Source organism: Micrasema longulum, unplaced genomic scaffold (genome assembly GCF_059751315.1).
Source record: "Micrasema longulum isolate JH-2025_06_02 unplaced genomic scaffold, ASM5975131v1 h1tg000673l, whole genome shotgun sequence".
Classification (NCBI taxonomy): domain Eukaryota; kingdom Metazoa; phylum Arthropoda; class Insecta; order Trichoptera; family Brachycentridae; genus Micrasema; species Micrasema longulum.
The window spans coordinates 82654-97471 of record NW_028277869.1 but is presented as its reverse complement, the minus strand read 5'-3'; the positions used below and the strand labels follow the sequence as shown (position 1 = coordinate 97471).

At 33.7% G+C, this 14818-nt stretch overlaps 1 protein-coding gene and 1 long non-coding RNA gene across 3 annotated transcripts; both read right to left on the bottom strand.

The window, feature by feature from the left end:
- Nucleotides 1-474: 474 nt before the first annotated feature.
- On the bottom strand, nucleotides 475-9500 carry LOC148279767 (uncharacterized). Its single transcript, XM_088229436.1, has 4 exons — nucleotides 9401-9500; nucleotides 7819-8503; nucleotides 6400-6579; nucleotides 475-654 (listed from the first exon to the last, which is right to left on the bottom strand). Exons 2-4 carry the CDS (start codon nucleotides 8483-8485, stop codon nucleotides 611-613), a joined length of 891 nt encoding a protein of 296 aa, XP_088085562.1. The 5' UTR covers nucleotides 8486-8503; nucleotides 9401-9500; the 3' UTR covers nucleotides 475-610.
- A 594-nt stretch (nucleotides 9501-10094) lies between these two features.
- LOC148279766 (uncharacterized) lies at nucleotides 10095-14725 on the bottom strand. Of its 2 annotated transcripts, XR_015822777.1 has the most exons (3): nucleotides 14592-14725; nucleotides 13975-14194; nucleotides 10095-12407 (listed from the first exon to the last, which is right to left on the bottom strand). It is a non-coding gene; the product is annotated as an uncharacterized LOC148279766 (long non-coding RNA). The 2 variants fall into 2 exon arrangements; XR_015822776.1 differs by lacking the exon at nucleotides 13975-14194 and having other exon boundaries at nucleotides 14592-14715.
- Between the last annotated feature and the right edge of the window lie 93 nt (nucleotides 14726-14818).

Genomic DNA, 14818 nt, shown 5'->3' with positions numbered 1-14818 from the left:
AACAAACACCTTTGTTTAATATTATGTATCTTTTTTGGGTAATACCGTGTATGTTGGATTTGATCCGACGTTTCGGCTACCATTGCAGGAGCCATCTTCAGGGAAAACTGTGTGTTTGATAAAGAAATGTATGTGTTTATGTACTAGTAATTTGTACCGTGTCACAGTCAGCAGTAGGCACATTTCTAGTTTTGTAGGAAAGAATAATTATGTTTATGTACTAGTAATTTGTACTGTGTCGCAGCCGGCAGTAGGCACATATCTATTCGTTTTTGTCATATGTAGTGCTGGGAACCATGTTGAATTTAATTTAAGCCCGTCGTCATTGTTTATATTATCTGGATGTCTGTGTATTTCAATTGCCTCTTTTATTATTCGTGCACTATAATTACTAGGTTTATGTAGAATTTTTGGTTCAAAGGCGAAATAATGTCCTGTGTCTATAAAGTGTTCCGCTATTGCGGATTTGTCTGGATGCCCAAGTTTACACGCTCTTTTGTGTTCGTCAATTCTCTTCTTTGCTGTGCGCCCTGTTTGTCCAATATACACTTTATCACATCCTTGGCAACTTAGTTTGTACACGGCTTCAGTTTCTAGAGGATTTTTATCTTTATTCTTTACCTTTGTTTAATTTAAAAATATTTACCTGATAGTCTGAAAATTTAAGTCTGTTGAATTATAAGTATAAATATATTATTAATATTCCAAGCATTAACTTTGTGGCCCAACATTTTAATATGTTGTAACATTTTAATAAATAATGTTAAACCACATTATAGACTCAAATCATGAATTTAATAAAGATACCGGTGTTAAAGTTTTACACATAAATAATAAAGGACTGAAAGTAAATAATATGGAGATTTTTTACATAAAGAAGGCTTTGAAAAATAATGTCCCATTAATTAATAATCAAGTAACTTTCCAATATAGTCCATTATTCGATATTTCATTGTAATGGTCCCCTTCCTTTTTCCTCCTTTTCCGATTGTTAATCCTTTTGAAATATTAGCTTCATAAGTCACTAACCCTCGGTGGTGGCGTAGTGAAGCATGTGTCTAACCTGCATTTCGATTTTATATTTTTGCAAATCTACTATGGTGAAGGTGTGTAGTGGTATTTGCATGTTGGTGTAGTGTTGTTTTTTTATTTTTATTTTATTTATTTAAAGAAAACAACAGCCATTACAACAAAAAATACATTATATACAAATAAACCAAAATTTTAGGCCAATTATAGTTTTCTATATAAAAACTAAATAGAATGTAAATTTTTTTTTAAAAAAAGCGTACCTGTATTAAGCCACTCCGTATCATATCACTTGCAAAAAATAAAAAAATTAATAATAACTAAAAGTACAAAATTTAATTTATTATTATAATTTTTAAATAATTTAAAAAAAAAAACATTTTACGGATCCCCACGGAGTAGCTTCAGATCAGCTTTTCCTCTTAGACATAAATACAAATGTACAAGTATATAACAAATTACAAATGTTAAATAGATAGTACTGATTAAGTTAAATGATTATTATCTGCAATTATAGCATTTAGTCCTGACGAAGAGACGGGTTACGTCTCGAAACCGGTAAACAGATAAGTAGGTGAGTGGTAAAATACAAATTTTATTAACATAATATTACGAGTATACAACTCGTCAGCAGGTTTTTTATATATTGCTTCGATTGTTTCATACTTAACCTACATTAATAATAATTTTATTTAATTTTTTCATTAAATAATACTGTTGAGTTTTTAGTTTAATAGATCTTAATTCAAATTCTTACTGATTTTGGTGCGTGCCACATTAAAGTATTGTTACTCTGGTGGGTACCAATATTTATTTATTTATTCATTCAAATTACAAAATTAAATATTTATGAACTTATTAAGGCTTTTTAGGCTATGCCCGTGTCAAGCCACAATAAATAACAATAAAAATACATGGTAAAATTAATTGGATCAAATTATAATGACATAGAATCACAATTTAGAAAAAAAGGTAAATGTAATGAATAATCAAATTCCAAATAATACAATGCAAAAAAGTTAATCAGAAATAATTTTTAGAATATAAATTATACAAATTAAGAATCACACATAATCGAATATACAAAATAGTGGTATCATTAAAATCAACAAAATAATAGTAAAATAAAGTAGTATTAAAAAAAAATAAAAAAATAAGAGCATCATTTAAATCAACAGAAAAAGAATATATATAAAAGCATAATTGAGTTATGTTTTCTAGAAATTCACTCAATTATAGTAAGAAATAGGAGCAATAAATCATATGCCAAATAATAGTACGTACTAAATTAAATTATACAAAAATACATAATAAGAAAAACATAAAAAATATCTATATATATAAAAAGCAAATAAAAGTAAAAAGTATGGAAGGAAAGCAGATTTGTAAATTTTTGCTAATCTCAAACTTAAAAAAATAGCATAGTATATAAAGATAGCATAAGGGCTATAATCTCTCTTTTTTTCGTTTTTTCTCGAAGTCTTCGGTCGTCACGGAGCGCATTGTTCTTTAAAATAAATTGTATACAGTCCACTATTATCATGACCTTTCGTTACTAAATAGTAACGATCGCCGCCATATTTATTGAATTAGCTACGACCACCAGCACAGCACACATTTTTCCAAATACTTCAATAAAATAAACCAGCCACATAGACGCTTAAATTTCTTACCCTTTGAGTAAAAAAATAGTTTAAGCTTCTTAAAATCTATACCAGTCTGACGGTGTCGCGAGACTGATAAAGCCGGGTATTGGTTAATTGGATTGGGTATTAATTATATTCCCAGAAGTTACCACAACTCAATTAAGGACTAAAAAAATACTAAGGATTGTTTTTAAAATACATATTATTCAGAACAACAAAGACACAAAGCCAGTTAAACATCATTATAACTAAAAATATCACGTGTATCAAAATATAAACAAAAAATTAAACAGTTTTTGACACAAACAAAATATTTTTTTAACAACGCATTCAAGAATGGAAGCGGTGGCAAATCTGGGACAAAAGGAGATAAAGACGTCAACATCACATGTCACGCAGACGATGCAACCGATGACCAGAATCAGATGAGTTGCAACGCATATTACACGAGTTTCATAGATGCTAGAGCATCTCGAAAATTTAACCTGAGAATCTTATATATTATTACTCTAGAAATGATTGATTGCGTCTGTCCTCTGTACGTGGGCAAACAGCCGCAGACCCCGACCATCCACCACCTCACCCGACCACCGAGTAGCTGGATTACATAAGACGCCACGCTTCCAGTCGACGAGGACGACAAAAATGTTGTACACATGAAACGCCTTACGATCGAATCCCACACAAGTGTATTTTTTCTTAATGTTTTAAATGGCAGATAAAACATTTATATAAACTCAAGATAATTTTTTTTTCAATTAATAAAAAAAAACAAAAATAACAAAAATCTTAGCGTATATATTTTAATGTTTCACAAATCGGCCGCTAAATTGTATATAGGTTTGAAACGCCTAGCAATGGGATCCCACACAAGTGTATTGTCCAGAGTTTTTAGTATACTTTCCATATTGTTGGTTGTGTAAAATGCTGGTTTTATGTCATCCGGCAAATCTTTTAAAAATTTAGTTGAATAATTGTCAATGTATAAAAATCTTTTCCGCCGTCTGTTAATATTTGAATCCTGTTGTTTAAAAAGAGGAATTGATTTTAAATAATTTGTTGTAGTTTTTAGTTTAAAATATTATTTTTAATATTTGGGTCGTAACTATTATTAAAAGCAATTGCTTTTATTGTGTTTAGTTCAATTTTGACATCGGAATATGTATACTAAATGTTATGTGTGGTCTGTATTGTTGCATGGCTGTGAGACTTAGACTCTAAAAGTGAACACTATGAATAGGCTGGAGGCTTTTGAGATGTGGTTGCATCGTAGAATGCTTAAGATATCTTGGACAGACCTGATAATGAACTCCGAAGTCTTAAGTCGAACGAACAGAGAACTCTTAACCACCATAAAAGTTCGTAAAATTTAATATCTGGGGCATATAATGCGTGGAAAAAAGTACCACTTGCTTCATTTAATTTTAAAAGGCAAGGTCACAGAGGGGCTGGAAGAAGACAGAAGTCCTGGCTGCGAAATATACGAGACTGGACTGGCTTCAGGACTGTGGAGCAGATTTTTCGGGCAGCACAGGACAGGGAGACTTTTGTCAGAGTGATTGCCAACGTTGGGGATACCTGACAGGGCACTAAGAGAAGAAGACATGTATACTTATTTTTTCCACCGACCGGTTTCAAAGCAAACAAGATTCTTCGTCAAGGTTTAAGTAACTAATGAATTCTTTCCCATTTTATTTTATCCATGTTTACTAAATACTACACGTGGAGCTAATAAATCAAGTCTTTTTCTAAAAGGGTGGTAATTTGAGATGAATACTTTTAAAACTAGACAGGAGTGGACTAAAATAAATATTGTATATTTGGTTATTAATTATTTTTTGCTTATTAAAAATCGGTTTTTTGATTTCTAAAATTTCCAAGTTGTCTTATTTTGATATTTTATTTTTAATATTACTTTTAATGCAAAGTCTTTATTAAATTATAATCATATTTTATCAGATAGTTTGCGAATTCAGAAAAAATATTAAGGCACCGAAAGTGTTCTTTACTCTAATATTAAAGTTTCTTTTAGTTTTTCCAAAGAAGATTGAATCGCAATCATTATATTCAATTGGTATATGCCAGGTTTATCATATTTATTTATTTATATAAAATAGAAAAATAAAAATAGTGGTTTAAATTAAAGTTTATTTGATTACTTATTTACTTTTTTATTTATTTATTTATACATACGCCCAATGGGCATGTTTAATGACATATTTATACATGAAAAAATATTATAAAAAAAGAAGAAAGACTCAATGAGTGGAAGCGAGAGAGAGGTGTTTATAATTGAATTTAATTCAGTGATCGTTTGAAAGAAGACAACTTGTTATCAAAGAAATCAAGACTGGTATGTTTGTTGGCAGACCTAAGAATTCTGAGCATAATGAAAACTATAGTTAGTTCTATGGTATCGGTACGAAAGAGTAAGTTTTATCTGAGGTTTCTAGTTGGGATATTTAATTTAATCGAGCTCAGTAGTTCAGGCGCATCAAAGAGTGAGTTGAGAATTTTAAATAGGACTAGAAGGTCGGATTGATTTCGACGGTCTTGAAGAGAATATATATTTTAGGTAGTTTCTAACTCATTATACGTATATTGGTCTTTGAATGAGCCCAACCTCCAGCCTATCTTTCTCAGAAATCGATGTTGAACAAAGTATATTTTCGGGAGCATTTATATTGGCACTATAAGCATGATAATGATTTCTCCCCGGTATGAGTTAACATGTGTCTTTTTATATTGCTGTTGACCGAAGATTTAAATTTACACTCTGAACAAGAAAATAATTTCTCACCGGTATGAATTAAGATGTGTCTTTTTAAAGCCGATTTCTGAGAACATTTAAATTGGCATTCTGAGCATGAAAATGGTTTCTTGCCGGTATGAGTAAAGATGTGTCTTTTCAAAGAAGCTTTCAAAGCGAATTTCAGTTGGCACTCTGAGCATGAGAATCGTTTCTCACCGTTATGAGTTAACACGTGTCTAATTATATTGCTTTTGTATGAAGATTTAAATTTACACTCTGAGCATGAAAATGGTTTCTTACCGGTATGAATAAGGAGGTGTCTTCTCAAAGTATATTTTCGGGAGCATTTATATTGGCACTCTACGCATGAGAATGGTTTTTCACCTGTATGAGTTAACATGTGGGATTTCAAAATACTTTTTTGTGTACAATTAAATCGGCACTCTGAGCATGTAAATGGTTTTTCACCGGTATGAGCTAGCATGTGTATTTTCAAACGACTCTTTTGAGAACTTTTAAATTGGCACTCTGAGCATGAGAATGGTTTCTCACCGGTATGAGTAAAGACGTGCCTTTTTAAAGAAGATTTCAAAACAAATTTTAAATGACACTCCGAGCATGAAAATCGTCTCTCACCATTATGAGTTAACATGTGTTTTTTTATATTGCTTTTATCCGAAGATTTAAATTTACATTCTGAACAAGAAAATGGTTTCTCACCGGTGTGAATTAACATATGAATTTTTATAGCAGATTTCCGAGAACATTTATATTGGCACTCTGGGCATGAGAACGGCTTCTCACCGGTATGCGTTAAGATGTGTCTTTTTAAAGTAGTTTTTTGAGAACATTTTAATTGGCACTCTGAGCATGAGAATCGTTTCTCGCCATTATGAGTTAACATGTGTCTTTTCAGATTGCTTTTATCTGAAGATTGAAATTTACACTCTGTGCATGATAATGGTTTCTCACCGGTATGAGTTAGAATGAGTGATTTTAAAGCATCTCTCCGTGAACATTTCAGGTGGCACTTTGGGCATGAGACTGGATTCTCTTCCGTATGAGTTAATATAGGTGATTTTAAACTGCTCATCTGTGGACATTTATATTGACACTCTGAACAGGCAAAATATTGATGGATTGCTGGTAAACCTGAAACAAAAACAATGCAACTGTTGAAGCCACTTTTTATATTACAACAAACAAATGGAAACTGTATATATATTATATATGAATACGTGCATACTATAAAGTTTATATTTTAATTGTCTGTTCTTTTTTTCCAATGCATACATTTACATAGAAGGTATGTATCCAATTAGCTGGGCAAAGTTTTTAACAAAAAAAAAATATGCATCATAAAATTACAATGTTTTGAGTATGTTCAAATGTTTGCGGACTGGCGGGATTTCCTTCCAGTCAGGAGGGAGTTATTGAGATCTTATTTATTTGCCACAGAGATAGAAAACATTTTTAGGGAGGGAATATGAGAGTCTAGGCATTTACAGAGCTTACGGCCTATTATTGGCTGGTTTAAGTGGCCACTTTACACATTGTGTAACATTCACCATTCTGCCTATGTACTAATGACAGGTCAAAAGCCCTGTAAATACCTAGACTTCCATATTTTCTTCTCCAAAATGTTTTTCCTATCTGTTGCAACAAATTAAGATCTGCATAAAATTAATTTATAAAAATATATAAATCTGGCAGCCATACAGCTATTAATCTTAATTGTATTTATAAAAATGATTTATATATGGCAACCAAAAAATTTTAATCTCAGCCAATTTTAGGACCTGACTTCATTCCCCCATTAATATTGAAAGGTTATTTAGAGCCGTAAGTCGTTCCGCTTCTGGGAATTTCCAGCCTAGCTTCCCCAGTAAAAAGTCGGTTAGAAAGAGCCAAGGAGAATATCCACACTCATTTAGGTACAGATAGTGCAGAAATTTATTCTGCACTCTCTCCACCATCAAAGAGTATCGAGCCTCATGTGGCGATCAAATAATGGAACTAAACTCTTTACGATTTCTTACCGAGGAATTATACAATGTCCTCATAATCTGAGTGTAAGAAAAGATCTTGGCATTTCTAAGAACAAAACAAAGCATTTTAAGGGAGTCACAGTGTAGTGCCTTGTGCACCACCAAACTGCAATAAGGGTTTGATGATGATGATGAATTACACACTTCCGGGTTCAATTTTCGGTGAAAACACAACAAAAAACATTTTTTTAAGCCTAGGTGTTCTGTGCTGTAATTCACCGCTGTAATTGGGCCTCTTGGCTTGTTGTGGTGCAAAAGAACTCTTTTTTAATTTGCTGCTTACTATCATCTCTAGTCCTCAGACGTTATCTTAGAGCAGATATTGTAAATAAGTATTACTTACTTGGGGCAATTTCACTCTTACGGGAGGAATCCAAACATTCTTGTTTAATGTCGGGATAATCGATATCCATTTCTGTGAATATAATGATATCACTGGTTATCCTAGGCTGGTCAGTACTAGTCCCCGGTTCAGCCTTCACGGTAGCAACACCTGGCTCCTCGCTGCTGGGGGGACATGGCGCCCCGTCTTCAGTATGGAGAATATCTCTTTCAACATTGCCAGTCCCCAGTTCAGCTTTCACGGTAGCGACACCTGGCTCTTGGCCTTCCCTAGTACGAAGAATACCTCTTTCAACATTGCCAGTCCCTAGTTCAGCTTTCACGGTAGCAAAACCTGGCTTTTGGCCTTCCCCAGTACGGAGAATACCTCCTTCAACATTGCCAGTCCCCAGTTCAGCTTTCACGGTAGCAAAACCTGGTTTCTGGTCTTCCCCAGTACGGAGAATACCTCCTTCAACATTGCCAGTCCCCAGTTCAGCTTTTACGGTAGCAAAACCTGGCTTCTGGCCTTCCCCAGTACGGAGAATATCTTCTTCAACATTGCCAGTCCCCAGTTCAGCTTTCACGGTAGCACAACCTGGCTCCTGGCCTTCCTCAGTACGGATAATATCTTCTTCTACATTGCCATTCCCCGGCGAGGCCTTAATATAGATTGAAGCGATTTCCATAATATTTTGGTTTTGAGACTACAAACAAAGTAAATATTTGATCAACCTGATGATATTAGGGAAAAAAAAATATCTAAAAGCAAGAATCAAAGCTTCAAACCACCGAATTGCGTGTCTAGTAAGATGTTAAACGGTACTGGGAATACGATATGTTGTTTTTTAGAAAGTGATCACTTTACACACTGCGTTTCATTCACTATTTTTTATGAAGGTCGTTGACTTTCATGTAGAAGTAAAAAAAAGTCATGCTAAATGTTAGCAGTTTTTTTGTAACAATATATTGAGTCGATCTTAATAATAGCAGACAGATTCTTGATTAATATCTGCATATATACGTCTTTATATTATCTTCATTTCTGCTGAAAATATCTAAATATTGATATCCCTTCATGGAATGCAAACATTGTCTAAAAAAGATTTAGACAAGCTTAAAACATTTCTAAAGGAGATCAATATACGATGTATATTTGATAATTTACAGCAGACACAAATAACGCAATGCAACTTAAAAAATAAATTGCAATAGACTCGAGTTACGGACAACCGTGAATGTATTTTACTTAGAAATTAGGAAAAAGTAATCACAATAAAAATAATAAAATGATTGTTTCTATTTGATATCGTAGTGGGAGAAATTGGTGGGCCGATAAACAAAGAAGAAGAAGAAAAGAGAAAACGCAACAGAAATTAACATAATGATCTGGGTTTCATGCATCATAATAAGTCTTAGTCCTAACTATGGTAAATGCAGTTAAATAGTTATAGTTTCTGGTCGATTCCCGGTGAGTGTAATAGCTAAATGCTATTTTTCTCAAGCCTGGCTGTGATTCGCCAACGTCGTTGGGGCGCTTGTGCCGTTAAAAATCATTTATATACATATATTGTTCCAATTTAAATACTTAAATAGTAACTTACTTTTGCGGTGATTTATACAAATGAAAAAACTTCGTTTAATCGTCCAATAATATTGTAATTTATATATATATTGCCCACGAAATGGAGACGCGTACTACTTACAATGCTTGACATTAGAACCACAGATGAAATCAGATAAAATTTAATGTAATAGACAATCCTCAAACAATCATGGAAACTACGATTATGGAATTTGTTTTTGAAAGTTGAGTTTTAGTGCTGCATAACAGCGTTTAGTCAGTATATATTTGTACCTCAGAGGCATACGGATGCAAATTCAAATACCTTGTTTTTCAGGAGAGCCAAAAACGTTAGTAAGTTTTAATTAATTCGGTTAATTATCTTCTTTAGTCGTTTGTTTGCTCTTGGCAGAGCAGTCGGGTCACATTGGCAGGAGCGTAGTACGTCGTTACGATCCGCCTCCATCCCCCTCTATCTTCAGCGCTTCTAGAGGCCTCTTGAAGAGGGACGCTAATCGCTTTTGTTGCCGAGTCCTGTTACCGAATCTGGTAGGACTTCTTCCGCGAAATCTAATTTCCGAGTATTATCAGTTGGTGCCCAGTGATTAAAAATCTACTTGCCTTGAAAACTTATGTTTTGAATTGAGAAATACAGAAATGCACGCAAACGATTCATTATTTTAAAAATTCTTGTAATTCATATAAATATTAATTCCGAAAAGAAAAAAGCCATATTTATTTATTTATTTTATTGATGGACTTATGCAGTCCATTCTAACGATGGTAAATACAATCTCTTATAATAAATACAGGTACTAATAAAATAAAATTAAAGCAAAGACAAAAAAAATAAAAATTACTACCTCAAGAGAAGATTCGGTGAATCTTAGTGATTTTTAAAAAATTATAAAGATATACACCAAAAAAGTCCAGATCTTGTCTCGAATTTACAACTGGGATATTGGTGCATGGCAAGCCATAGTTTGCGCTGTGTTGATCGAGGAACAGCACATTATTATTTCACAACCGGCGGATTGAAACATTGAATGCCACTTGATCCAGTAACGATGGTACATTAATTAAGCCATTCCGTAAATTAAACATAGACGGGAGACCAGATCATATAAGATATTGTTTACAGAATTAGTTTCTTGTTCATTTAATCTATTTGTGCATCTTCTGGATGGTATTTAGGTGCGTTTTCTTTATGTCACAGATTTTAAAAAAATAAATGCATAGGTTTCGGTATCCATTTCAGGATTTTTTTAAAACTATAAACTTTGCATTACTCAATGGAATCAGATTTTGTGCAACTGCGAAGTGCTTGTTTAAATTGCCAGCATTGATTGCTAATTTTTAAGAATGTCGTTTATAACTTAAGATAGATTATAGATTGCCTCTTTTGATGACAAACATGCGTCATGATTGCTACGTTTGATTCTTACTGAGCCAAAAAAACCTTTTTTATTTTATTATTTTTTGCACCACAACAGGCCAGGAGGCCCAATTACAGTGGTGAATTACATCACAGAACACCCAGGCTTGAGAAAAATTACATTTAAATTTTTGTGTTCTCACCGGGAATCGAACCCGGAACCTTCCGTGCGTGAGTCAAGCGTCTTGACCACTACACCACGGAAGCCGTCAACAAATTTACTTTAATTACCTGAACAAATTCATAAAACTTATTGTTATTGACACGAAATAATTATTCTTATTTTCCGTCGCTGCGTTTTGAATTTCAGTGCTTCTAAACAGCGTTCATTCAGCATAATTATATTTGTGTATTTTTAATTCATTTGTTGAAGCTTCTTCTTCTTCTAGTTCCTTGCCGGGTCCCCCCGACGTTCGCGATCACTACAGCGAAAGCATATGTATCTGTCCTACGTTTCCATTTACATTTCGCAGCCAGGACGACTGCTTATTGATATTCTTGCCATAGTGATTCCTGGTAAATGATGACCAGCATGGTTTCCTGTTGCATTCTCTGGTGGATTTTCTATCGGGGCTACCTTCTCTTAGCTAGTTGGTTCTGGTTTGGAGGCGCCAGAAACTCGCCTTTCATCCTCTTGTTATCTGCTGTGATCACACGGTTATGAGTGTGACCCCATTGCCCAGGGTTCGCGAAGTGGACGCTGACGAGTTGGACTAGTCAGTAGTGTTGCCGGTGGAATGCAACTGGGCGTTCGCAGCATTTTATAAAACCACATCCTTTAGCAAGATGTGACTCACTGCGGCCCTACTAACAGTGCGAACCTAGAGTTTGTTAAAGCTACACAAAACAATCTACTGTTATAAATTTAATTAATCTTAAAACAAAAACTTTCCAAAAAAGAGACAAGCTCTGAGATATTGTCAATTCGCTGAGCCTAGAGACATTTTGGTGTTACAAATTCATTTAAAACTGGTTTATTCCACAGACATTCTTACCACAAAACACATCAAATATATTTTTTAGAAATAAAAGACGAGTGATACTTTAATCCGCCAATTTGTAAACTTGGGTCAGAGTTTTGTGTAAGTTGATTAACGTCAGTGGGTAAAGGTGTGTCTTTTTAAATCATATTTCCGGGAACATTTATATTGGCACTCTGAGCATGAGAATGGTTTCTCACCGGCATGAATTAACATGTGTGCTTTTAAATCATATTTCCGGGAACATTTATAATGGCACTCTGCGCATGAGAATGGTTTCTCACCGTTATGAATTGACATGTGTGCTTTTAAATCATATTTCCGCGAACATTTATATTGGCACTTTGAACATGAGAATGGTTTCTCACTAGTATGAGTTAACATGTGTGATTTCAAATGACATTTATATGCACTTTCGAATTGGCACACTGGACACGAAAATAGTATTTCGTCAGTATGAGTTGACATGTGAGATTTCAAAGCATCTTCCCGCGAACATTTGAGTTGGCACTTCGGGCATGAGAGTGGATTCTCTTCAGTGCGAGTTAATAGGTGAGATTTTAAACTACTCATCTGTGGACATTTATATTGACACTCTGAACAGGTAAAATGTTGATGGATTGCTGGTAAACCTGAAACAAATACAATGTAACTGTTAAAACCACTTATATATTTAAAAAATAAACAGAAAAATAAAAAGGCATGAAATGTTATAAGAGATTCTTTAAAATGTCAACAGAGAAAATGGACAAAAACAACGATTTTCAGAAAGAGTTACGATTAATTTAATTTATATTAAAATTTATTGCTACAGAGAGGGAAAATATTATTGACAAAGGAATATGGAAGTCTAGGCATTTAAAGGGTTTATGACCTGTCGTTGGCTGGTTTAAGTGCCCACTTTACACACTGTAAATTTAAATATAATATATATTTACAATTTTCTGTTAACATTTTAGCAGATTTCTAAGGCATGTCAAAAGTAGGAATAATCGGCGTGCGTGCATAAGAAGATGTATGAATGTAGAGGAAGCGAGGTCTGTATGCCAAGATAGAGTGTTTCAATTCAATTCAATTCAATTTATTTATTTTAAATATAACATATACATTACAAAAATATATTCAATACGTACATATTATAAAAAAGAAAAAAAAATACACGAAAGAGACTCATGTCAAAGTAATCGAAGAATCCTGCTCCGGAAAACCCCTTCGGATACATGGAACAGATCAATATCCAGAGCGATGTTGTTCAGCATAGCGGTAGCCCTTCCAACAGGCATAACCATAGGCAGGTTGGTCCTGAATATTGGAATATGAAACAATCTATGCTGACGCTGTCTTAGGCAATTATCAGGAACATACAAACCAATGCTCATCATAATTTCAGAATTATCGATCACACCGCGCAACAATCGATAAAAATGTGTGGTCAAATACACATTCCTTCTAGTCTCTAAACTGTTGTAGCCGAGCATACCCTGGGGAAACTCGGTCGGGTAGAGCCGAGGATAATACCCACACTCTCTCATGTAGAGATATCTCAGAAACTTCTTTTGGATTTTCTCTATCATGAGAGAGTACTTTAGTTCATGTAGCCCCCGAATCATCGGGCCACTCTCGAGTCTACTTCGCACCGAGGAGTTGTAAAGAGTTCTCAGTGCGCGGGTATTTTCGAAAGCCCTGGCAGTACGCAGAACAAATCCTAACATCTTCAATGCATCACCACTGATTGTCTCTCTGTTATGGCGTTCTATCCTCTCTGCCTACCCCTACGGGGAAACGGCGTGATGGTTTGTTGTTGTTGTTGTTGCATGGCCTGAGCGTGGGCACACTAAATCAAAAATACATTATGAACTCTATAATGTGTGTAAAATAAAATCAGAAAGTCAGATTCAGTTCATTTTCACCACGAGTAAGTGGACAGTAAGAAATTGAAAATATATTACGTAGAATGTTTATTTCAAATAAAGCAGTCTGCGGAACAAAGAGTTGATATTTGCATTTGTTATGCGAAAGCCAATATATTTAAATGGAATACAAAGTCCCTTTGTTCCGGTAGATACAATAAAATAAGGCATTTAACTAACATATTACAACAGAGATGAAGAACATTTAAGAAAAGGTAATATAGAAGTCTAGGCATCTACAGGCGTTGCCTAGTATGTAGGTAAAATAATTCAATTAGATGAATCTCACCTGCATAAATAAAGGTTTCAGCTCTTGACTTCACAAACATCAACAGATGAAAGAATTGAAGGAATATAGATGTTCAAATATAGGCAGAAAACCAGCCATTGACAGGTCATAAGCCCTGTAGATGCCTAGACTTCTATATTACCTTTTCTTAAATGTTCTTCATCTCTTTTGTAATATGTTAATATAAACAGCTCCCCAGGGAGTTGAATCCAGTCCTTATCTACAAAAATTTGGACAAACTCAAAATATTGTTAAATAATAATAAAATAAAAAACATTATTAGTCATAGTTATTAAATTATAAATCTTTTCAGATATTTTATTGCTAATTTATATTTTCTTATCAAGTTATCTATAAATAAAAAAATATTTCAATTACATTCAATAAGCCTTTTTTTTATTTTGTCACTAACGCCCAAAAATTTGTATTTTTCATGAAATTACTAAATTCCAAATATCTCAGAAATTATTAACATTCGGCCATACATTTGGGGTACTTAAATTTCTTGCATTTGTGTACCCCTACCTCGTCCTGCCGGAAATATATGGAGTTACCAATAGCCCTGTATATTGTTCCACTTTAAATACTTGTTGTAATAAATTACAATTGTAACTTACTTTCGCGGTGATTTATACAAATGAAAAAACTTCGTTGAATCGTCAAATAATATTGTAATTTCTATATGTTATTGCCAACGAAATGGAGAAGCATACCGCTTACGATGCTTGACAGCAGAACCACAGATGAAATCAGATTAAATAAAATGTAATAGACAATCCTCAAACAATCAAAGAAATAACGGGTATAGGATTGGTTTTTGTAAGTTAGTTTTATTTACATGAAA

What these genes read in the sequence shown, in the direction of transcription:
- LOC148279767 (XM_088229436.1), bottom strand. Translation starts at nt 8,485, where the DNA reads ATGGAAATCGCTTCAATCTATATTAAGGCCTCGCCGGGGAATGGCAAT. An exon ending in TAAGAGTGAAATTGCCCCAA is followed by an intron (nt 6,580 to 7,818) that starts GTAAGTAATACT and finishes TTTTTGTTTCAG; the next exon opens with GTTTACCAGCAATCCATCAA. An exon ending in ACTCATTCTAACTCATACCG is followed by an intron (nt 655 to 6,399) that starts GTGAGAAACCAT and finishes TTAAATTTTCAG; the next exon opens with ACTATCAGGTAAATATTTTT.